A 25,720-nucleotide genomic window follows, 5' to 3' on the forward strand; every position below is an offset into this window, starting at 1 on the left:
CGCCTCCCGCCTCAGTAGCGCGCGCAGGCGCGGCATTAGCGCGCGTCCCCCACCCCAGCGCCGTCTGCTCGCGCCCCCCGAGCCCGCCGGCCGCGCATGCGTGTTACCCCCCCACCCGCCTGTGCAGAGCGGGGCCCGAGCCGGGGGGCGTGGCCTGTGAGGGCGTGTCCCAGGGGGCGTGTCCAGCGGGGGGGCGTGCCCCGCTAGCGGGGGCGTGTCCCGCCGCGGCGCGCCTTGTCCATGGTGCGGGTGTCCCCGCGGCGGGAGCGCGGCGGCGCGGGGCTGCATGGACGTGATGTCCCCGCAACAGGAGCACCTCGGCCCGGGCCGCTCGTCGTCGGTGAGCGGCGAGGGCAGGGGCTTCGCTGCCGCCGCCGACAGCAAGAAGGTGAGGTCGTCCCTGGAGACCACACGGGAAAGAGCTGCCCGGCCCTCGCCACGGCCCGGGAGCCCCCCGCGGGAGGCACCGCGGGGCAGCGCGGCCCCATCGGGCGCTCCATCGCCGCGCCATCGCCCCCGGGTCCTGCACGCCACCTGGGGGACCGGGACTGCCGGGGGAGCAGCCGGCGAAGCGGGGGCTGTCGGCGGGAAGGGCTTGTGCACGGGTGCCCCGGGGAACTGGAGGTGCGGCGCTGCCCAGTGTGGCTCGCAGGCTCTCCCGGGTCGATAACCTGCAGGACCTCAGCGGGGTTGCTGCATGTATATCCCGGCGGCAAAGGGAGGCTGGTGCCTGGATGTCCGGGGTAGGTGAGGAGCACCGCTTCACAGCTGTCCCGGGGAGCTCGAGAAGGGGTTTACTGGATGGTGTTCGGTGGAGCCAGGGGGCTTTGCTGCATGGATTTCCCGGTGATCGGGCGCGGGGGATGTTGCTGCATGGATGTCCTGGGGCGACAAGAGTGTTTGCTGCATGGATGTCCTGGGGATACCTAAAGGGAGCTTTGCTGTATGGATGTCTGGAGGTTTTGCTGGGGAAAGATTTGCAGAATGGTTATCCAGGGGATCTAAGAGGTATCTGCTGCATATGTGCCTGGGGAGAGCGAGGGAAGGGTTTGCTAGAGATGAGGATGTTTGCTGGCTGCTCTCACACGTGCTTTGTGCAAGAGACATATAGGAGGCTTCCTGAAGAGGCGCCTTGCGCTAAATATATCACAATTGATGGCAGAAGAGCTTCATCCCATCTTCAAAACTGCTTGTAAAATCTGTTTGATGTCTCAAATCGCTTTTCAGCATCTGACACGATCGAGTGCAAAATGCTCCCTTCTGCGTACAGCCAAGCACTTGTTTCTGCCTTATATTTAGCTGAAATGAGCAAGCTGTAATAACCACATTCTTCCCACTGTATAAAACAGGAATTTTTTTTTCTCTTTGGTTTAGCAAGTGCTGTAGTGTTTTTCTATCCAAAGAAGAGCTGGTGCTTTCCTGCCTCACCAATTTTGCCTCACAATGGCATTTAAATCTATGCACTGCCTTGTCTTTAGAGGTGCACTTCAGAGGACTGCCAAATAGGCTGGCAGGATTAGAATGACTGGCCAGGCTACAGTGTCCTTTACTAAATCTGTCCACCTGGTGAATTTGGGATGCATGGTATTAGAGGCTGAGATTGTGTTCAGTCCTGTGGCTAAGCAGTCATTGGGACTTTGCTGGCTATGGCACAGTGGTGCAGAAAGGAATCCTGATCCCTCTCCTGCTGATGTGTCTCTTAGGGCTGGGAAGTGATGCTCTATTTCCATGCGTTGTGTCCGTGTGTGCTGTGTCCCACCAAGCCACATAGCTCTACAGCCTGACTGCAGCCCTGGGGACCTCTTCTTATGACAGCTGCTGTCAGTGGTGAGATGGTTACCTGGAGGGAGTTTGACCAAGACTTCTACTACACTGCAGTTAATACCTGATTGGTTTCTGAAGTGGGTGTGTGATACACCTACACAGAGTGGTGGAGTACCTTCTGCTGCCCAGTTGGGCAAAATGATGCAGTAGATACTCACCCTCTCCGAGTACTGTGGTCTAATTTGAGATGGCTAAATATGTGGCTTTGATTTTTGTCAACCATTTCTTTCATTTTTGCTGAAGACAGAGTACCATGTACCTTCCAAGCTGGCAGGGCCCTGATGCCAGGCACCCACCTGAAATGAGAAGTTATGTTCAAGTACTATGAAGATGAACACTTTTTTCTTACAAGTTCTACTTCATAATTCAGCATTCTGAGGATAAATATTAATGATAGCACTTGCGTTTCCCATTCCTGCTCCAAAGAGCCCACAGTCAAAGGAATGCAGACCTTGTTTTTGCCAGCGCTGACAAGAGAGCGGGGATATTACTTTTTACGGATCTTGGCAGCCCTTTTGGAATTCCTCAGCTTGGAGGCACATGCAACAGGGGTACAGATGGAGATCCTCCTGTGGAGAAGCAGCTTGAGACCCTGGCTGGGCCATGCAGCATATGGCAGCTTTGCACATCATGCACAACCGACACAGGCAGCCACCAACATCCAGCCAACTGCTCAGCTGCTTGTCCACGGCCGTGGTGCTCCCCTGAGACTACTAGCACACCACCTCTTTGTGCCTCTCTGTGGAATAAGATTCCTACCTTTACGCATGTACAGCAGTAGGCTATTCCTAATTTTGCCTGAAGCTGGATCTCAGTGACAGTTCAAATATTTCTTTTACCACTTGGGTCCCATGGACTCTGTATATCCCTCTGTTTTATCTTCCACTCAGTGCCAAAGCATCAAGTTTTTTTTACAATACAGAAAGTCTTGCTACCAGGGAGCTTATATTGTTTGTATTGGTTGCATACAGTTAAATGGAAGAATGTGATGGCAAGAAATCAGTTTTGATACTTGCAATACAGCAATTTGTTTGCAAATATGTGTTTAACATCAATTATTTTACTTTCTGGCAAAAAATATCTCCAACTATGTGACATTAAGCAACCACTGAACCTTTCTGCCTTTTTATTCTCCTGACTATACCTTTCTCAAATTAGCTGAGATTTGCTACATTGTTCTGTAGTTTTTGAACTCCTACTTCATCTCCTGCTTGGCTGTCAAAATGAAGCTGAAAGATCGCATGCTTGATCACACCATAGAACCAGAAGAGAGACAGAAAATGTCTAGGGTTTTTTTCATGTATTTTGTATGACTATTTAAACTAATTTCCTGGAACCATTTCTTTTCCTTTTCTTGGCATGCGAAATGGTTTGCACTGCTAACCTACCTCACAGGCAGTGGGAGGGAGGTTCTCTCTATTAAATGCTTACAATGCACTCAAGGCACCCTGCTAAAAGGTGACATTGAAGTGCAGTGTTTTAGTTAATGCTTTTGGAAAATTCTGGACTAGATTCCCTCCTTTACTGGACTTACTGGAGTCACTGGACTATGTGTGATTGACCTGCAGAGAAGTTTTGTATTGACTGTTTACCTTAGTAACCAATACCAGTAAATTGATGCAACTCTGAAGTGGACTGAAATAACATGAGTAAGAGTGATTATACAGATAGAGCTTATTTCTACAAATTTATCAAAACAAACTATGCAGCAGAGATGTCTTTTATATCGAGGTAACCATGTCAGCAGTAGCAGCTGTAGTCATTTAACCATATTTGTAAGTTCCTGGTGTTTCACTTCTCTCTTCTAAGAAGGGCTAGATTCCAACCAACCCTCAATATTTTACACAAAACAGTATCTGGCAACAGAAGGAGTCACTCTTAGCATTTTTGCTGCCTCCTTGGAGTTTTTAAGTAACTGCTTAAAATGTTTTGAGTGTCGGCAATTTTTAATATTTACTCCTACAATGTGTGCAAAAAATAACCATTTTGCACACTTAGCAAATTGGTATTTATGGTTTGAGACTTCAAATAAGGTATTCCATCACCATAAAAATATGTTTCTTTGTGATTCTGATCACAAATACAGCAACAGTTTACTGGCAGGGAAAGGAGAGTTATAGTGTCCCCCAACAGTGTACTAAATGGATAAAATTCAGGCAAATTATTGGCGCCGGAAGGGTAATGCTAGTCATACATAATCTTCATCCCTTTACTTGTCTCACTGTGCAAAAAAAGTATGTATTTCCCATTGTATTTGATGATACCTTGATCTCACGTTAGCTGATCTCATGCCCCTATATGTATGTTTTTTAACATAAAGCTTCGTAAGCAGAGATTTCTTCTTCCTGCAAGACTCTATCCTGTTTACTATGATCCTGGCTAAGGATCTGGTGGGTTGCTTCCAAAATCACACCTAGTAGTGTTGGAAATCTCAGATGTCCAGGAACACTTCTGACACTCTTTAGTGAAGTGATGGACAATTCCTGTCATCCCGCCGATATATCCTGCAGCAATTTTATCTCTGATAAGGACCAAAAGAGACCCTAATTTAATGAAATCATCTGCCTAATTGGTCCTTAGGTTAAAATCACCTTGGCGACCTGTGCTGGATTATGGTAACTTACTGTTGTGAAATGCCTCCTGGTACTACTTTAATTATGACCACTCCTTCTTCTGTCTGTCCATGAGAGAAATGAAAATTATGCATAAAACAATGTGTTCTAATTCTTGATTTTCTCAGCCTTGGGGTTTTTTTGTCCCTCATGGTGGCAGTAGGAAAGAGAGGCGCTTGACAGGTCACGTGGGATCTAATACTCAAGAAGAGCAGATGTCAAATTATTGCCTGTTTACTTAATTTTGCTTGAATCTCCTCTCTCTGTTGTCTGTAAACTGCTCCTGAGAAAGCCTTACTGTACAGAAACCGGGGCAGAATTTTGTCCATGTGTTGACTTTCCTGCTTTTTGTCAGACTTGAAGGGAAGCTTTGGGCTTCATCCAAAAATACCATGGAGTCAGTGGTCTGAGCACTATGAGCCCAGTGAGCTGACTGTAGGACCCACAAGCAAAATATTCAATGCTTCCCTCATCTACATTTTTACTGGTCTTCGACATCTCCATCTTGTGATGTAGATGGATGAGATCTTTTGAAGACATCCATATCAGTGCTTCCAAAGATGTGCATCCTTTGGGAAGTAGTTGCAGAACATGTCTTGCTCTTAGTTTCTTTTATCCATTTTTCTTTCTGCTCTGAGATGGCCTTCCATCTTCATCTTTGCTTTGCTCTCTAGCAGCTGCTGTTCCACAACGATGTGCTTTTGCTTCCACTGTGTTGATAGCTCTTTCCTCTTGTGACCCTGCAAATTTTTCCTCAATCATCCATCCAAAAATGGCTTTCTTTTTAGGAAAGTCCTTGTATAGTAAAACTATTCTGCCAGCATAAACAAAGGCACATAGTTTTGTCACCTGCTCTGCCTTTATAGTAAATGGTCTCTCTGTGGGACCTCCATCTCAGCTGCCTGAGCCAGCAGTTCAAATGCAGTCATCTTCTCACCCTGTTTATGAGGGCCTGAGAATGTTATAGGTCAGTATAGGTCTATTTCTTGCTTTACCAAACTATAAGACATTCTTATTATTTTTAGTACTTTTAGACGACCCTACTCTGTGAGTCTAACAAATACTGGATTATAGTATGTAGAAAAAAATTATATATTGCCTCTCATAAGTGGCCCCGTGATACAGAGGAAAGAGTGATGCCCAGTTGTTCTGGAATACATGCTGAGGGTTGTTTTGATTTTTTGATTGTGAGGCTGTTAGCTGAACTTTGCCTCACAGTTTTTGGTAAGGATTTGTGTTCTGTGCTTTGGCTCATGTCTAGCTAAACCAGAAATGCATGCCACAGATATGGTTTGTTGCTCAGACAACAGGACTAGAGTTTGCATGGATGAAATTGCTCAGTTATTAACTTAGATACTTTTTTCAAAGAGTAGGCTTTGTTAAAATCAGACTTCCTTTCATTAGAAAAATAAATCAGTGAAAGGGAGAGCTTAGCCATTTGAGCCTCAGCTCAAGGCATTGGCACATCTGAGGGTTGTCCCTGTCACCCAGTTAAATGACCCAGGCAGATGTCCCAGCCTTGACCCACTTCTGGAGTGAGCCTGTAAATCAGGGGCCTGAAATCCTTTAGTGTCTCAGGAGGCTTTTAACAAGGTTATCTGCACGTTGCTGAGGAGGCATTTCTGCAATGTTTACCTGTCAGTCAGGAGCTAAATAATTTTTTCAAATATTTTGTATGAGTCTCTTAAATAGACATCAGGTAACATCATTTTCTCATTGTAAGCTCAAACCAATACAAGAAGACAATTGTTCCCTGTGTTACTGAGCTCACAAATTTGCTCATTCCCTGTCCTTTGCTCAGATAGCTAGAATAGGATTGAGATGATTAACTCAATTTTCTTGGTCACCTTAGTTTTCTTTTACAGTCAGCGAAGGAAAAGTTCTCAGATAAGATGAACTGCGCCCTAAACGTGTCCTTTTCTCTCTCTTGTCCCAAAAAGCAGCACAGGGCAAATAGCTCAGGTGTGTGAGTCAGAGGCTGAGTGAGATGAATCCTCCTGCACGTCTGACCATTGCGTGGGTCAGGCATTTAAACCTGGCAACGTGGGCAGTGTGCTCCTGGGGAACCACAGCACACAGTCCCTGCTTTAGCCTGCCTGCTCCTATCTCCTATATGGTTGCAGTAGCTGCTGCAGGGTGTCCACTTATTGCATAGATTTTAACTCCTCTAAATACTTGAAAATATTACATACACTATATATGTGTTACTTCAGTTATTTGCCCTCACAAAATAAATAGCAAGTACCATTAATTTTTTTTAATGCGTTCTTTAATTCATGCTCTGCAATTCTCTTTATAAGCGTGATATAGTTAAGTGATACATATAATGTGCAAGACAGTTCCAGTTCTTTTGATCTCCTCATGAAGATGCTGTTCTATGTTACCATTTTCACAGAATGGAAATCAATATCATAACTTGGCAATATATTATTTTATGTAAATTCCATATAGTACTATCATCCACTTTAACTGTGAGGCAGAATACTGGCAGTCAGGAATAGATTTTTCCTCCATCTGATGACTTGTGAGATACTTATGCAAGTTTTACTGTAATCCCTAGGGTGTTCTGATTCTTGAGGAGGGATAGCATATTTTCAGTGATGGTTTGCAAGCTTATTGTCCTCAGCGTGGTGGGCTGATCTGCTCATCACAGTTTATGAAACAGTGTTTCAGAGTGTAGGTGTGATCAATATCTGGTGTAAATTCATTCTTTTGAAATCTATAGGCCTGTGTCTGTTTATACCAGAAATTGGCCAAATACTACTGCCAGTCCAACAACTAATAATGCAAAACTTTTTTGTTTCTGTTAAAAAGCAGTCAAGACAACCACCACCAGAAATGCAGAAAATATGAAGTTAAACCTGAATCAGAGGGGAGTGGGCAGGAACTCAAGTTTTTGAATGTGAGGAAGACAAAAATAACTCTAGTTTGTCCTGTCTGATACAAGATTATCATCTTTATGTTTAGCACACTGTAAACATTCATTATAGATACTGATTTTATGATACATTTCACATGGGTGTGACTCAGCCAGCAAGTATGAGGATTTCTCTTGGTGTTGACCTTTCTAATATTTACATGAAAAAATGGGAGGTAATGATGTGGGACATATATTGAGAAATGTTTCTGTGTCCCATACTTAGAAAATTGGTCGTTGCATCTCCTTTTGCTCCCAAACATCTGCTCTTACTACAGATGTTCAGGATGTATCTCCTCTTCTCCACACTGCCATCCTGGCATGTAAAGGCAGTGAAATTGAGGAGAGCAGGCATCTCGATCCAACTTAACCAAATATGAATTTATCTTCTTCCTTCTCAAAGTAAATGAATTTAAGTTGTCATGACAGTCACTTATTTTCTCTTCCCGAACTCTGTACATAGCAAAATAAAAACAAATCACCCCTTTCTTTCTGTAGCCAATGTCTCTGTGTAATGTTTTTATTTGCATACAGCTGACCTGACTCACTTCAGTTTTGCTGTGAATTTTTTTTTCTCATCAGTGATCCTTTTACGTTTTGAGGCGCTTTTTTTTTTCTCTTGAGATTGGCTTAATAGCTGTACTAAGATTTTGTCCAGAGAGGCTGTGGAATCTCATCCTTGGAGGTAATACAGACCTGGACTAGAGGTGGCCCAGAGCAGCCTGCTCAAATGGGTCTTGCTCTCAGCAAGTTCAGAGAGGCTGGATCACAGACTGCCTGGAATGTCTTCCGACAGATTTATCTCTGCCAGTTATTTGAGCTCTTATTAAACTTGCTGTAGTTCTAGACTTCACCTTCGTCTTCAGATATTTAAGTCAAGACTAGAATCTCACTGCCACAGGCACTATTCAGCACTGCTAACCCAAGCATGAAAAGAATTGCCATAATTGCCATAGATTTTAAAATGCTGCTTTCTTTTCAGACCTGAGAAGTCAAAGGAATTAAGATCTCTTTGAAAATATACAAACTTTCACTGCATTTGCAGGACCTGAGATGTTCCAGTTTTTATCCCCCCAAAAGCCACCTGCCCAATAATGAGTAAATTACAATACATTTCCCACTGGGAGTAAATGCTTTATATAAACTCCTACAATCTACTGGTGTGAAATATGTGGCTGATCTTCTGTAGGATGTTAGACTGCATTGTTACACAGATTTCTTTTTTGCCTTCGTATTTGCAGCTATGCTACTTTTAAAACTGCTAACAGCTTTTCAGATTTGCTAGCAGTAAGACAAACTGATTTCATTCAATAGAAAAAATTAACATATTTATCTGTTTGTTTATTTCAAATCTATGAAAAATGGGCATCTCTTTTGTTAGTAATCTGCTGTTACCCAGTTATAGTCTGATCTGAGACAGCTAAATATTCCCAGACTTAATTTATCAGTCTTGAGAAGGTTAATTTTTGATCAAATAGGGAGAAGGGGATAATTTTTAAAGGTGAATTGAAATTACATGGTTGAATTTATAACAATTGCTGCACAATAGCTATAACTGGGTATCTGACAAAACAAACAAGCGTGCTCTACATAAATAAAGGGAGAACCAAAAAAAAAATGACACAATAACAGATGCATTGCAGTGAATAAAAGAAATGTCCTTGTCAAAAGCAAGTAAAATAGTACTGTAGAGTTCAATTTCTCCAAGGGGAGCATGCTATGCACCTGCCCAAACAAAATGTATGCCACATCCAGCACATACATTGGCAGAAGAATCAGTTGTTCTGACTGTTCTGACATATTTGTCCTGATAGTCAGTGGTTATTTTTAGGACGAAGGAAGAAAGTCATGCTTTGCGATTAGCTGAGAACAGAGACTTCATGACTGTTAAAAGTTCACCTGGTTTGTGGGTGGTGGCCAGGGTAGTGTAAGGGACCACTACAGCATTGGATACTCCCCTGTTGGCATCTCAGGAGGAGTTTGATCCCAGTTCTTTTGTTCACCAGTTTATTCTGAAAAGTATTTAAGCTAAATAAGGTAACAATCACCCTTCTGGTGGAGGGTCAGTGAGAGGAGAGGTCAGGCACCTTGGCAGCAGGCTGCACAACCCATTGAAGAGAGCAGCTCCAGGGTCAGGGCCAAGACTACTCAGTCCTGCTTCTGGCTGCAGGAGGGAGAGTGAATATGATGTGGTGAATACATTTGTGTTCAGGGAAATGTGTAGTTTTGTCTCCTGTGTGTGCTTTTGAAATTTTTTACCTCTGGGGAAAGCAGTATTGTTTGTTTGCTCAGTATTTTTATTGTAGTGTTCAACTTCACTGAATGGAAATCCATGCTCCCTTGTTAGCTACTGATATTTCCATCTCTTCCTTGTGCTTTGTCTTTTTTTTTTCATGCTGCGTTCTCTGTCTTTGAGTGTCTCCTTTTTCTCAGTCTCTTCCTAGTTCTGTGCTAACAACTGTCCTGCCTCCCACTATCCTATTTTTCCCATACATAATCAGGAATGAAAAAACTGTCAGGATTGGCTAGTGAGAGGGAAGATATAATGTTCCAGCTAGATTAGCAGAGAAGGAAAATGAACTCATCTCTGAAGGTAGCCCAACATGGCACATAAGGTTAGGTGGATAGATTCCAAACCTTAATTTATGGTAGATGTCAGATCTGACACAGAAATGTATGAAGCACTTGTGTCCCTTATTAAGGGACAAAAAGTGTTTGAGGACCATCTTTAGGTGTTTATTTCATGTGTGCAGTGTACCACAGGTATCTGTGTATAGACACTAATAATCAGCTTTTTTTTTTATCACCGGCTTTCTGGTCATGCTCCTGTTTTTCTCAAAGGTGATATTTTACAACCATTTTCCTCTCTTGGGTTGCTGATGGCAGTAACTCAGCCTTTTTCCCATGGTCTGAAATGGGAGTCTGGCTGCGACCAGTCTGTATGCATGCAGTTACTGTTTCAAATCTCACTTGTGGTTTCATTTTGTTTCTCTTTCCAATCAGAAAATGAAGAGTTTGGCCCAGAGACGCCAATCTGCACCGTCTTTGATCTTTGTCAAAGCACTTAGCAGATCTAGATCGGCCTCAAGGTGAGTCAGTGAGTTTTGCTTGCTGTACTGTTCTGTACTTTTTCAGCGCTAAATGTTGAAATGTTTTTGAGTTATTGTCCACGCCAGGCTGTTAAACACAATTCATGCTGCTTGGTAGCTGCACAACTATAAAGCCTGATGAAAGATGTGACAGAACTCTCATGGGTTTCCCCAGTGCTGCCACACTAAGCTGTTTGTACCCAACTGGGTGGGCAAAGCTGCTCTGCAATTTGCAACTGGGCATGGGACATTTGGGCTGTTCAGTTTTAAATAGTTTGTGATTGCCTCCTGGGGAGGTGGCATGGGCAGAAGAAGATGTTCCCTACTTTTTGCCTTTTGTGCTTATGCAATGCCAGGCATAACTCAGGATTGTTTATTGTGGAATTGTGCAATTTAATTTGAGCTAAGTTTCTTCTGTCATTTCCTGCTGAATGGTACAGGCTCTCCAGGGCTCTGGAAGCACCTGCAGACTCAGGACAATGCTGTGGACAAGGATCTGATGATCAAGCCTTCTCCTGTCCAGTATTAGCACTTGTGGGGCTACATATGTGGGTGTTAAGCATTCAGCATTTTTTGTCCTTGTCCTCTGCCAGAATCAGCCATTCCTCCTCCCTCCGCCAATGTAAAGCTGCCATAGAAATGGGAATTTCTATGGAGCTAGTCCCCTGTCCAGCCCCAGTCCTGACCTGCCATTTGAACCACTCTGCATACATAACGTTTGTCTCCCTGCAATACAGTTCATTAGACTTTAAACTTACAAAATGTAAGTGTTTATCGAGAAGTGAACCATCTGGCAGGCTCTTAATGCTTCCAGCTGTGTATTGCTCTTTATGAAGAAATGTTATTGAGGGAAAGTAGAGTATGGCTTTGTAAGGAATATTTTTTCCTACTCTGTGGTGTGTTAAGTAGTCAATATATAAGAAGTCAGAGCTTTGGAAAGTTGTTTGTATTTGATCTAACTAGTACCTGGTTTGATATCATGTAGAACTCCACAGTATTTCAGAAACCTGTGAAAGTACTCTGTGAAAAAAATGAGAGTTGCAAAATAGGAGAGGCAAATTTCATTTGCCTGCTGAGGTTCAGACCTTAACATTTTTCTTTAGTTCTACTTTTTAATTTGTTTTATTGCCTGCTCCATAAGTATCAGAAATTGGAGATAGGTGGAGAGGCACCGAGTGTGATACACACTCAGTATGTATGTTTTCACCTAAGAATTTTATGCTTTCTGAAGTGTAAATATGTCTTGCTTGTATAGCCCAGATCAGAATTATTTCTGGTTTGTGAAAGGACTTTTTTTTTTAAGGCCAGTTGGCAGAAACTTTGTGTTGAAGAGAACTGAAGCGGGGAACATGTTGCCTTGTTCTGCAGTAAGAGCAATGCTTTGCCTACCTGACTGACCCTGCTCTTTTAATAACTGATGGATGCTGCCTCAATCATGTCTGTCCTCTGTCTGTGGCATGCAACAATTTAGCTGCTCCTGTTGGTTTGAACTGAAGTCTGTGGCCTTTGTGAAAGGTATCGGGTGAAGTCCGAGGATCCTGAAGTCAGAGCAGGTGATTTTGTAGCTTCAGAGACTTTGAGTTAGAGGGTGACACTTTGGATGGTGTTTATTATTGTTCACAGGAGCAGCAATTCTCACCTGTGCCTGGCTTCCCTGTTTGGCTGTACAAAGCACATGCCTCTTCACTGAACTGATGGATGAGTTTGATCTTTCCACTCGGTTTGTTGTGTAAATGCTTAACTCTTGCGAAGTGCTTTCTCTGAAGGAGAGCTGAAGAGCAACAAAATGACTTCTCATGTTTTCTAATCTCCTCCAAATGTTTTACCTCAGACCTGTCTCAGCTCTTAGTTCCCCTTCTTGTCGACACAGCCAGTCTGCAAAATCCATTATTCTTCTCTGGCAGCGAACCTTAATACTGGGACTCCATAACACTTACTTGTTAATGGTTGATTAATGACTTGTAGATAATAATGCTCCTATCTGAAGTTAACAAACATCTGTGAGGGATTTATTTGAATGCTCTCACCTCAGCAGCTGGCTCACCTCAATATTTGTTGAAATTAATGAACAAGTGCAAAGTTTAAAAGGGCAGGAAATACTTAGAAGCCAAGTCGGTTTGTATTTTTATACCACTTTATATGTCAGGTGTCCCTGGTTTATATACAGAGCATTTTCATAAAATGCATTGGCACCTGCTTTGGACAGACTTACTTTGGGGCATTTTAAAGTTTATTAATGCTATTTATTCAAAGAAACCATTGTGACATCTGGAGATGTCTATTGAGCATTCGGAGGATTAAGGTTTTTTAGTGGCAATGTTGTTGTAGCTGTCATGAGGATATGATCAAGGCAAGATGATCTAACTGGAAATAGCAGATGCTTGTTTTGTGCCATTGTCCTCTTATCAAGTCCTAAAAGAGAAGCAGATCTGAAAGTCTTGTGTGCTTAAAAGCTTGTCTTTGTTTTCTCCAGCTATAGCGTTTGGTTTAATGAAAGTTCAGCCTTCCTTACAAATATTACCTTGGCACGTCAGTCATATAAAGATAGATACAAGATATTTGGCCTGCAGAAGAATTATGGGATGGCTGTGTGGCACGTTGATGCACAGATGTCCAATCATGCTGTAATCCCTGCCTCACTTGACTTGTACCTGCAGGCAGCAGAGGAACATAGTAAATAGTACAGCTATTATAGTGGAATTTGGGCCTTTACACCCAAGAGGTGAAAATATGGAGACTGTTCCATGGCTTCCTGTTCTTGTTTCTTTTCCTTTTTTTCTGCACAGCTTCTTTTTCATCACAAAATTGTGATGAATAGGCATGTAAGGACTGTTCCACATCATCAGATGTCCTCTTTGGAAGCACTTTGAGCAAAGTTATAGTAGAAATACACTGGAAAAGTAAGCTTTTGGTATTTTTCTCAGATATAGGAAAAGTTAATTTGATTGTTAACTCCATTAATGTGTATGAAATCAGCAAAGGATTTGGATTAGTTATATTTGGCCCTGGACCTGTTCTGCAGTTGTAATTTTAATGATATAGTTCAGTGCAACACAAATGACAGGCTTGAAGCAGAAATGTCTGAGGCCTGGATTTAAAGCATCAGGTATTGTCATCTCAAAGTAGTTGATATAGAATAATAAAGATTTGTTTCAAGTCAGATTTTCAGCCTTTGTTCTGCTGTCCCTCAAAACAATTTTCACTTGTGACAAAACCCAAGTTTTTGGTCTGTGTAGTCAGACTTCTGCTTCCATCTCAGATATTTCACCAGGACAGCCAAACTATGTGCTGCAGTCACTGGCAGCTTCCCTTATTCTATTGCACACCTGACCAGATCATTGAAAGTGATATTTTTACATACTGAAATTTATTAATATAATTTCACAATTTCTGAGTCTGCACGACCATTTGGAGATCTGTGTCTCTACACAGTAAAGGTGTTAAAATACTAAAAATGAAACAACTCTTCTTTTACACCATGAAGCGTATTTCTGATGATATTTTGGTGTAAGCTGGAAGCAGGGGCTGTTCAAAAAATCCCTGAAGTATATTTTCTAAAAGGTTTTATGAACCAATTTCTAAAGAACCCAAAAAGGAAGGTCCTAAAATGTCATCCCTACCTAATTTTATGATGTGGCTTTTATGGTTGAAAAAGTGGAAGGTAAAAACTGAGGATTTCACAAGTTTCCAAGGTGTTTTCTCCCCTTTGCTATGTAGAAGTAGTGTTATGCCATTCACAGAGAGGCTGCTCTTCCTTCTCCCAGTGCACAATAAGTGATTCTGGCATGTTATCTTCCAGGGGTCCTGTGCCGAAGGCTAAATATCCCAGATAACAAAGATCATATGTGTAATCTAGTAATACATTCCAGTTGGCGCTAGTCAAATACAGAGTGTTCCCAGAGTCTTGGACATTGTGTTTTCAGGGTTTTAGTCAGAGGATATGTGGATGATCCAAGCTATGTGACTAGAAGAAGACAAAAATAGAGGCTTTTAATAAATGTAAATTGCCAGAGGGCTTTTTTATAGGGAAGATGAGTATTTGGTGTTTCAGGCAAAACTAATTGCAGGGAGGAAGGGAATAAAAGCTCATTGCAAGCAACTAGCTTGTTAAGTAGATATTTCGGTTCCAATAATTTCGCTCATTCTTCAGTCATGTCCACGATAGTGAATAATTTTGCCTCACAGTGTAATCTCTGTGAGGTGTGTTTGTTTGGTGAAGCTCAGCACCGGTGCACTACGGCGTGGAGGGGTGGAGAAGGAGCACCTGCCCCGCGTCTCATGCCGCAGCCGTTTTTACCGGCTGATGCAGGACGAGGCCTTCATGAGGAAGAGGCTCATCCCCCTGTTCCCTTGTCCGTCAATGCTGAGGTGGGTGTTGCTCTCACACAGCCCCATAGGCACCATGACAGAGTTTGTCGGAGTGAGATCAGAATCAGCGTGAATGGCACCCCCTGGGCTGAGGCCGCCCCTCTGCCAGGGTCAGCACCCGCCAGGCAGAGGAGCGGCACCTTTGGCCAGGGCCGCTACAGCTTGGCCAGTCGATGGTGCCACTGCTGGCAGCTCATAGGGCATGCCTTAGGGTCACCCTGCTGCAGGGCACAGCCCTGGGATGGTGTGAGACAGGTGACGCCTCGTGGCTGATTTTGAGGGGCTCTGAGGGGCAAAGGCTGTCATGCTGTGTGTGTGTGCCGGTTTCCATGTGTGTCAGTCTCTGTGTGTGCCATACAGGTGTGATCAGTGGGGGTTTGCCTCCAGAGCAGCCAGCAGCAGGAAGGGGTGGGCTCAGAACCAAGAGTGGGAGTTAGCATGGACAGGTACCATCCTAGCCTGCTCCCATTCCAAATGCTGATTCCACAGTTTGCGTGGGAGGGGATTCCCTTGAAGCTGCAAAAGACTGGTGAGGGGAGAAGCCAATGGGGCAAACATTCACTTTACACTGGTGCCTTGGGCAGCAGAGGCAGATTCCCTCTGTTTGGGGCAGTCAAGGCCATGCCCTGCTTCGCGGCTATTCCCTGGTGTGGACCTCGGCTGCCACACCAAGGATTGTGAGAGGGTGACTGGGATAGCAAGGGATGGGCAGGTAATGCTGGGCACTCACCCGCACAACTGAAACGGCATCTCTAAAGCCTCCTCCTGTGCTCCCAGCCACCCAAAAGGTGTGGTCACAAGGGATGAGGCCTCTATGGCATCTTCATTGACCCTTAGAAGAGGCATGCCATGGAAAGAAGTCCTTATGAGACGAGTCTTCCTGAAGCCAGAGGGCTTGAGTTTTTTGGGAAGCGCAAGGGCTGTCACTGTTGTCAGAGTGGTTCCCCAAGGTGAAAATCAAAGTGGCAGCACCTCCAGGACAGCCCTATGTCCTCCACCCCTCATCTTAACAGTCTTTTGTCGGAGAGACTCAATACACTCAAAAATACAGAAAAGCTGTTTTATGAATCAAAGTAAGAAAAAGGACAAAATCCCACAAAATAGAGTTTCCCAATATGAGAGATTGAACACAGTCACCACTCATTTTATCTTGATTTATGATACTTTTTCCACAAAGCTCCAGCTAGTCATCAATAAGGAGGGGAAATACTGTTCCTAAAGACTCAGTCAACAAAGAAAATGAAAAGCTCTTTGCTTCTGGGTCTAATTTTTAGATTTAATTCACCCTTGAAACAGTTGATCAGGATTTTTAATGATTTTTTTTCATTTCATGAAAAGTTTTGATGTTTTATCATTTTATGCTTAGTCAGAATAGGCAGAAATCTCTGCATGAGAAATTTCCTGGATTTCTCCCCTCAGTATGTCATAAGATAAGGATATATGAATTTGTAGAAAAATAGTGTTGAGGGTTTTTTTAATTGTTATTTTGTATCATATTGCTCTTCCTTTTTAATGGAATTGCACATAATTAAAAAAACTTGTGATGATATTGTGCAAGTTGTCATTTTTATAGTATTTCTAATTCATGCTTGATTTAATCTAATTATGACACTGGAGTATTATTTCCTTAAACCATGTGCTTGAACACAAAACTTATTTTTACCTAATAGTAGCTGGGATAAAAATTTATTAACTGTTAACAAGGAACAAAATGAACTTTCTGAGGCCTCAAATGGCCTTTTAACTTAGAGATTGGCATTCCTGTCCCTCTGCTGCGTTTTTTCTGTTTTGTTTGCAGTGTATGTATGTGTGCATATGTTTGTTTTTGACAAAACCCCTCAGTTCTTCATTTATGACACTGAAACTGGCTTATAGTGATGTTTGTACATCTGGAGATCGAAATGAGCTGCAACTCCTAGAGATATGCTGCATTTTTTATTAAATGGAAAGGACTAGAGGTAACCAGAAGGAAGCCTTGGAAGCAGGATATTGAAGTTTAAATAAGGGATTAATTTTTCAATAAGTGACTAATAGTTTAACACTAGTGCTTTAAACTGATTCCCTTTGGATAGAGTTTGTGACAGTTTTAAGATCAAGACAGTGAGAGGCACTGCTCATCATGATGAGTGCAGGGCTGTGCTTGTCCAGATGTCTCAGTGTCCACATGTGCTTTTGGCTGCAGATCGTTTTAAGGACTTTCTGGATTAGGCCTTGAGGTCTGGCAGAATGCAGCTGTTGTCCAACTATTGTGTATCCCTGATTTTAGACAACAAAATCTCTGCCAAATGACAGTCTGGCCAAGCAGTTTGGGCAGCAGCATACCTGAGGAAACAGATCAACTCGTTCAGACTGCTCTGTGATCATTTATCTTGTGTAAACAAGCAGAAAGGCTCTAATGATGTGAAGGCTGATATGCAGCCTCTGGTGCTCTCACCTCTGACAAGGGTCAGCATTAAATAGGCATTGAACACTCTCCCCGGGCTGATACATATTGCTTCTCTTGGTCCAGCTGCTTCCTCGTGTACAAAGCTGCTGGTGAGGAGTTGTAATCATATCATGGGAGTAACAGTCTGTCTTTAGATCTCTTCTGTGCCAATGTCTTAAGTGTTTGAGTACCAGGGGCTAGATCCAATAAAGGATAATAAGCCTCAAGGGCAAGACGTGGGAATAATTTCAGTACCTGAATCTAAAACCGTGATCGAAAAAACATCGTCTCAGAGGCTTCCTGACCTCTCAAGTGCCTCTGTTCTTTAGACACTCTCCTGCTGACCAGAGAGTTCCCAAACACCTGTAGTTGTGCTTTCATGCATCCCAGTACAGCATGATTGCTAGCAGCACTGAACAGGTAACTACCATCATAAGGTGTAGGGATATTGGAAATCCTCTAATAGCTTTTTTCCACAGCTCAGATCACTGGTGGCATAGGAACCTCTGACTAACACACCTGAGTAGCTATGTAAAAAACTTGTTGAATAGGTAGGCAGATAGGTACAGAGTGTGAAACAGGTGCATGTGGCTGCACGGCTATTCATAAGGAATCTGGGTCATTATGCTTGCAATAGCTGGCAACAGCAGGTATATCAAGTAATCTCTTCTCTGTAATAGGATAATTCCTGTGTTGTAGTATTAGTATTAAAATATAGTTTAAAGCCCTTGAGGCAAACCAAAGCCAGATTTGTTCCTCTTACAGCTGGGACAGGTGAAGTGACAGTCCTATCTTCCATATGGCACCCATATTGAAGTGATCCTTAAAAACTTAAGCCAGTACAAGGGCTGGGCAGATTCTCTCTTCATGTTTGTCATGGGGCTTTGTGAAGTTCATTCCATGGTGTCCCACAGTTCATAGAATCACAGAACCATAGGATGGCTTGTGTCGGAAGGGCCCTTGATGATCATCTAGTTCCAACCTTCCTGCCATGGACAGGGACACCTTCCACTAGACCAGTTTGCTCAGGGCCCCAGTCCAACCTAGCCTTGAGTGCTTCCAGGGATGGGGCATCCACAGCTTCTCTGGGCAACCTGTTCCAGTGCCTTACCACCCTCCTAGGAAATAATTTCTTCCTAACAACTAGTTGAAACCTACCCCCTTCCAGTTGGAAACCATTCCCCTTTGTCCTGTCACTACATGACCTTGTAAATAGTCTCTCTTCATCTTTCTTGTAGGCTGCAGGCTCAGGTACTGGAAGGCTGCAATTAGGTCACCCCAGAGCCTTCTCTTTTCTAGAATGAACAATTCCAATTCTCTCTTGTAGGAGAGTTGCTCCACCCCTCTAATCATCTTGGTAGCCCTCCTATGGACTTGCTCCAACTGGTCCATGTCCTTCCTGTTCTGAGGACCTCAGAGCTGGATGCAGTACTCTAAGTGGAGTCTCATAAGAGCAGAGGGGCAGAATCCCCTCCCTTGCCCTACTGGCCATGTTGCTTTTGATATAGCCCAGGATACAATTGGCTTTCTGAGCTGAATGCACATTGCTGGCTCATGTCAGTCTCTCATCCATGAGATCCCCCAAGTCCTTCTCCCCAGGGCTGCTCTCAGTGCTTCATCCCTCAGCCTGTACTGATATACCGTGGGTTGCTCTGACCCAGGTGCAGCACCTTGTACTTGGCCTTGTTAAACCCCATGAGACTCCCGTGGACCCACTTCTCAACTTTGTCCAGGTCCCTCTGCATGGCATCCCCTCCTTCAGGTTTGTCAGCTGAACCACTCAGCTTGGTGTCATCTGCAAATTTGCTGAGGGTGCACTTGATCCCTTTGTCTATGTCATTAATGAAGATCTTAAATAACGCTGGTTCCAATACAGACTCCTGAGGGACACCACTTGTCGCTGATGTCCATTGTGACTCTGAGCCGTTGACCACTACCCTCTGGATGTGACCATCCAACCAATTTCTAATCCATCTGACAGTCCACCCGTCAAATCCATCACTTCAATTTACAGAGAAAGATGTTGTGGAGGACCATGTCAAAGGCTTTACAGAAGTCCACTGACGCTGAGATTAGCTCAGTTGGTTAGAGCATGGTGCCAATAATAGCGAGGTTGTGGGTTTGATCCCCATATGGGCCATTTACTTAAGAGTTGGACTTGATGATCCTTGTGGGTTCCTTCCAGCTAAGAATATTCCGTGATCTGTCCTTTCAGTTAGATTACATCCTTAGCTCTTCCCTTGTCCACTGCTGTAATCACTCCATCATAGAAGGCCACTAGGTTGATCAGGCAGGACTTGCCCTTGGTGAAGTCATGTTGCCTGTCTCAAATCACCACCGTGTTCTCAATGTGCCTTAGAATAGCTTCTAGGAGGATCTGTTCCATGATCTTCCCAGGCACAGAGGTGAGTTTGACAGGTTCTTAGTTCCCAGAGTCCTCTTTTCTACCCTTTTTAAAGATGGGTGCAATGTTTCCCTTCTTCCACTCACCTGGGACTTCACCTGACTGCCATGACTTTTTGAATGTCACGATGAGTGGCTTGGAAACTACATCAGCCAATTCCCACAGGACTCTGGGATGCATCTCATCAGATTCCATAGATTTATGTACATCCAGGTTCCTCAGGTGGTCATGAGCCTGATCTTCTCTTAGAGTGAGAATCTCTCTTCTCCCCCAGTTCCCATCCCGCTTGAGAGGTGTGGGAAGAGAACCACTGAAGACTGCCATTGAAGACTGAGGCAAAAGGTTTGTTGAGTACCTCAGCCTTCTCCTCATCTGCTCTTACCAGTTTATCAGCATTGTTTATCGGGGGGAACCCCTTCTTTGGTTCCTTGCCTGGCTGACATACCTGTACAAGCCCTTCTTGTTGTTCTTTGTGTCCCTTGCCAGGTCCAGTTCCAGCTTTGCCTTGGCCTTCCTCACACCATTCCTACAGAAGTGAACTTCCTCTCTATACTCTTCCCAAGTTGCTGTTATGTTTTGGGCATACAGGCAACGCTGGTCAGCAGTGACTCCAATGACAGCTGTAGTTTGTGGAAGGATAAAGCATGGTGAAGGAGCTTATCTTTCAGAGGCAGTACATGCAGCTATTTCTAGGTCACTTTGTGTGTGATTACTTTGTCTATAATCAGCAAGTTTTCTCCTGAAAAGGGGGAGTTAAGGAACAGCAGATAGTGGATTCCAGGTTTGCTTTACCTGGCCACATATTTGAAGTCTTACACTGTTTTGAGTGTATTTTTAATTAAAATTTGTTGCCTAACTGCTGACTACCCAGATGACATGAGCCAAGGAGAAGAAGAGCCTAGCTGAATTACTGCTTGGAAAATGGGAAAATCAGAGGCTAAAGGGGCAGGAAGATTGAGCAATGAGACTTTGAGAGACTGTGAGCAGCCCCACTGGTACTGGTATTATCTGATAGATGAATGAGGTGACTGACAGGCTGTAAACCCAGGCAGTCACCTAGAAAATGCCATTTCCTGGTTTAAAGGACATAGTCACACAAGTGCCTTATTCTTGCCCATCTACAGCCTGTGTGACAGGTAGCTGCAGACAATAGGGCAGGCAGATACATGCAGGCTCATTAACAGCCATACATGATGGTCCCAAGGGATTTCCAAAGATGCCCAGACCAATCTTTTCAGTTCATGTGCACATCAGCTTGAAATAACTTGTTTCTATAGAGATCTGCAGCACGTCTAGCTATTTTTGGTAGCCCAGAATTCCTGGCTTATTATATGACCTATGCTGAACTCTTGTAAAACAATTTGCAAGAAGATATATGTAAACCCCTTTTGAATAAAAGGTTAGCTTCATCCGTGAGGTAAGTCAAAATCAATGGAGTTGAGCTAGGCTTTTCAATGTCCCGATTTAAATTAAGTGGAATTAAATGTCCCAATTGCAATTACTGCTTCTCAAAAAAATTAAGGTAGAACAGAAACCTTATCCCTTTAGCCTACTAAAATAATACTTGATCCTTCTAATGGGACATGAGTGAACCTGAGATCCCAGAGTGCTTCCCTGTATCCCTCCTCAGAATGGGTAGGAAGAAGCTGTGTTGAAAGTAGCAAAAGTAGCCTGTGCCTCCAGACTTCTTGTAGGCCATGAGAAGCTCAAAAAAGCCCAACAATAGTGAAGAACTGAAGGTCTGGGGTGTTAAGTTTGGGCCTTTTCTTTGCCCTTTGTTTATCCTACCTTTTTCCTTTTTTTTTTTCTTTATTTTTTTTTTTCCCCCCCCCCCCCCCCCCAAGATCGCTTTTTTGGTTAATAATTTTTTTTGAGTTTTTCTATTTGCCTGAACAATGAAATCTCTGTTTGGATAGACAGTGCCTGGATTGCATTTCCCTGGTGCAACTGGGAAGCTGAGTAACTCAAGGTGTTGCTACTATGTCAGTCGGTAAAAATGAGGGGGGGCTGCAGTGGGGAACAGAGGAACAATTATTCCAAAGGCCAAAAAACTTTTATTGACTTCTACATGTGCATATGTCATCTCCTAAACCTCCCCCCTGCTCAAGGGGACTTGAACCAAAACCCCTTGAACTTGTTGATTGCTCTCAGAGCTATATAGCAGGACTGGAGGACACCCACACTGCAAGAGCTTTTCAATAGGATTTAAATAACTTGCACTAATTTATTTTCTGGTGGGAACAGGCAAAATATGACCAAAATGTGTGGTGCTAATTTATACCAATAGAGAATTTTGCCCTTGTGCTAAATTTTCAGAGTAAACACCTTGCAGCTGTTTGTTAAAATAAAACAAAAAGCCTTGGAAGCAAACCAAACCACAAGCGTGTTTCCTGTCTCCAGCCTCCACGCTGTAGTGCATATTTGCTCTGCGGAGAATATTGTCCTTTTGGCTATGTAAAAATTATTTAAGTGGAGCTTGTTTTCAGTTAAGCTGCCAAGCTTCCATCCTGAAATGTGTGAGGATTTTGTTTTAACGATGTATTATACCCTACAGCTATGTGGTATTTTACTGCCAGACTACAGAAAAGTAATACAGTTACATGCCTCAACACCTGGAACATTTAGTGTTAATCATGTTATTCATCATAATAATTTTTATTATGTTTAATAAGATTTTGACATCATGCAGAGATTATACAAAACAATTTTTAGAATCCTATTATAATCTAAGTTGGAATATTTTTTTCAATGTGTATTGCATTAAAATGAGTACATCAGGTTTTAGGAGCAGAGGAGTAGTATCCAATTTCCTAAATATAAGTGATATATAAAATATAGATAAACTGATTTCTGCCCTAAAATGTAAATTTTTCTATTTATCTGAGTAGAACTTGCTCCTAATTAATATTCATCTTCCTTCCATTGTCCAGGCTTGTGCTTGCCCTGCTAGTGCTGGAGAGAGGGTTGCAGCACATTTTGGTTTGCAGTCTCTGTGACCCTATTGGGACTCACTGCTTGGTCTTGGATGCAGTATTTTCCGCTGTATCTTTCTGAGGTCCGGCTACTTGCACAGAGAGAGTGAGGACAGCCCTGTACTAGAGGCTGTGAACTGAAGCCGACACATGCTCCGGGGCAGAGGGCTCTCTGTGACATCCACTGACCATAAGGAAAAATGTAGGGGTAAGGGGTGAGTGCCTTGGATTTGTTCAAATACATTACTTGGAAAAAAGAAGTTGCAACCAGTAAAGAACACTTATAAAGTAGAAGCAGGCGTTTTAAAAGTTAGTAACTAATGCTCTTTGAAAAACCGAGCATTATCTCACTTACCTCATGGTACAAAAGCTACTGTACGCACAACAGTGATGGCCTAGGGGACTTTAACAGAGTGCTGCAGAAAATAGACTTGCTATTTCTGGAATGCTGCACTGTTTTCACAAAGCACTGCTTCAACTCCATAAGATTTACCATAGATAACAGCAAGAAAACATGCCCAGCATCCTCAGAACGAAGCTCCCTTGGCATAGCAGGGATCGATTGACAGCAGATTTTCAGAAGCAGGTTGGCAGCTCATGTGATTAAGAGAGTTTTATGCTTGTCTATTCAAGTCTGCTCTATAAATAGTCAGTATAAGTTTACAATTGCATACTAACTTTGTGTTGGCCCATTATCTTACCTACCGCCTTCCTGGAACACGCTCCTATACTCCAAGCTTATACTTTTTTTGCTTACTTCCACCCTCCAGGTATAATTATTATTTATTACAATAAAGTGCCATATAAACTTAGATTAAATGCATATTCTGGATGATGAGGACTTGAAATGGGCAGATCCTGAGCATGTGAGTGACTCACTGAGGGCACTCACTGGCCATGTTTGGGAGGCAGTGACAGAAAGGAGTAGTTAGCACCTTTAAAAATGCATAGCATCTTTATATATATGTATATATAAATATCTGCTGGTCTAAGTAGGGCTCTGAGCTGCAGATTGCTCTTTGTGGGTGAACCTTGTCTGCATGTTGCCTAGTTTATGGTGAGAGGAGCTGTGAATGCCTGTCCCTGAAGCCAATGGGGCTTTGCACGGTCATGCTGAACAGGTAGTGGGGATGGAGCAGGCTGGACTGAGCAAGTCATGGGAAATGGGCATGACTGTTGGCACCCTGTTTTCAGCTCCTTACTCCATCTATAGATGGTTTGTGAGTTTGTGCCAAGCAAGAAGCCATGTCACAAGAACATCTCCAGCTAGATAGCATTAATGTGCAGAACCATGTAGTATCTCCGTTTCTGCCCTTTTCCATCTACAACTGGTTTGAGCAAATGATTAAGAACCTACACAGGGCTTTGCTTGTTCCTCAGCTGTTTTTCAAAGATGAAGTCCCTTGCTGATAAATTTTGGAGGTAGGTCTACTGTGTGTAATGCAGTTGTAGCCTCCTTTCTCTTCACAGCCCTTCTAGCATGGGGAGTGAATCTTCAAGCCATATGCTTTAATAAGCTGGCAACATGATAGAGGCTAAATTAATTGGGAGCATGAGCAGGACCATCTCCATTGTCTTATGTTCAGTCCCAAGCACGGACAGTTCTTTTCAGTGTACAAGAAAAGCTCTTCTTTCATTTTGTTTTTCACTCTTCTTTTTGCATACAGAACGTGATGTTCTGTTTTGTGTGATGATTTTGTCAAAATCTGTGGTGATTTAGTCAAGTTGGCTAGAATATAGTGCAAGTCACATCCAAGTTATCATTTATAATGAAGTTTGATATGTGTCAAAGTCCTGACAATCTTAACATTGCACTGTGGTGCACTATAAGTAGCCCTTCAAGGCAGATCAGTACTCGCTGCTGTGTTAGGGGTTTGGGGTTTTTTTTCGTCTTATCTCATCTTATTTGGTGAGCTCTTGCACACTAAATTGGAGCTCTTTGCTTTTGGTTAGTTAAAGAATTGCTCTCAGTACTTTATTTAGTTAAGTATCTTGAATGCAAAACACCCTCTAGCTGTGCAATATGGGTAATATGTCTTATGTGTTAAAGGATTTCCAGTTGTAAACCATCTTGGCTTCCAAGCTCCAGTTAGCAGGACCTGCCTCATTAGCAAATAAGTGAAGCAAGCATCTATTAAGCTGTAATTGAAGTTCCTTCTCACAGGACTTTTAGGAGCTTAAGGGTCTGAGTAGGAGGCACAGAAAAAAAGTACAAATATTGTTACCTGATTTCCAATACAAGCTCTATTAAGAAAATGAAGGAACTTACCTTCTAGATCAGGCTTGCTTTTGGGGATGTCTCTAATGGTCACAAATCACACGTTGTCCCTGACTGATAATCCATTTTGGCAAAAATCCGTAATGTGGGCTTAACTGTAGACGTTTCTTACTGTGCAGATAGCTGCTGTTTTCACTAGCCTTGAAAGGATGTGAGTAGCTCCTGCTTCTCTCAGTGGGTTGCTCTAGCCCAAAGCTGTGACTCAGTGATGGTAAAGTAAATGCTTTACAGAGAGACACTGAGGTTGAAAATTCATTGACTTTATTATTCCTAAAAGATACATTGCACATTTTTTAAAGCCATTCAAAACTGGCCTTTGAGATATAGATAATAAGTTCTGTTGTCTCTGAACACTGTGAGGAGAGTTGGCAGGGGTTCTGCTTGGTGGCCTTTCTAGCCTTTAGCCAAGACAAGGCTAGATTTATGCTGCAAGCTCTATATGTGTAGGCACATTCTCTTCAACATCATCATAAATGAGTTGGATACAGGACTCGAAGGTACACTGAGTAAGTTTGCCAACGACACTAAATTAGGAGAAGCTGTTGACTCCCTTTAAGGCAGGGAGGCCTGCAAGGAGACCTTGACAAATTAAAGGACTGGGCAATCACCAACCACATAAAGTTCAATGAGGCAAAGTGCTGGATTCTGCACCTGGGATGGGGCAACCCCAGATGTATGTACAGACTGGGGAATGAGGGGCTGAAGAGCAGCACTGTGGAAAGGGACTTGGCGATCCTGGTTGATGGCAAGTTGAATGAGTCAGCAGTGCCCTGGGAGCCAGGAGGACCAACTGTGTCCTGTGAGACATCAAAAGTAGTGTGGCCAGCATGT

At 43.1% G+C, this 25,720-nt stretch overlaps 1 protein-coding gene across 4 annotated transcripts in view; it reads left to right on the forward strand.

The window, feature by feature from the left end:
• Positions 1-273: 273 nt before the first annotated feature.
• Positions 274-25,720, forward strand: part of ARHGAP20 (Rho GTPase activating protein 20) — a 60,953-nt gene continuing 35,506 nt past the window's right edge. The window contains exons 1-3 of one of the 4 annotated variants that reach the window (XM_027677248.1): positions 14,729-14,810; positions 15,171-15,256; positions 16,148-16,240. In XM_027677248.1, the coding sequence (XP_027533049.1) occupies positions 16,200-16,240 (41 nt within the window). In that variant the 5' untranslated portion in view covers positions 14,729-14,810; positions 15,171-15,256; positions 16,148-16,199. Of the gene's footprint in view, positions 389-10,356; positions 10,443-14,615; positions 14,811-15,170; positions 15,257-16,147; positions 16,241-25,720 lie in introns of those variants that run through there. The other 3 variants (XM_027677247.1, XM_027677249.1, XM_027677251.1) reach the window with 3 other exon arrangements.

Source organism: Neopelma chrysocephalum, unplaced genomic scaffold (assembly GCF_003984885.1).
Source record: "Neopelma chrysocephalum unplaced genomic scaffold, ASM398488v2 Primary Assembly neopelma1_43, whole genome shotgun sequence".
NCBI classification, from domain to species: Eukaryota; Metazoa; Chordata; class Aves; order Passeriformes; family Pipridae; genus Neopelma; species Neopelma chrysocephalum.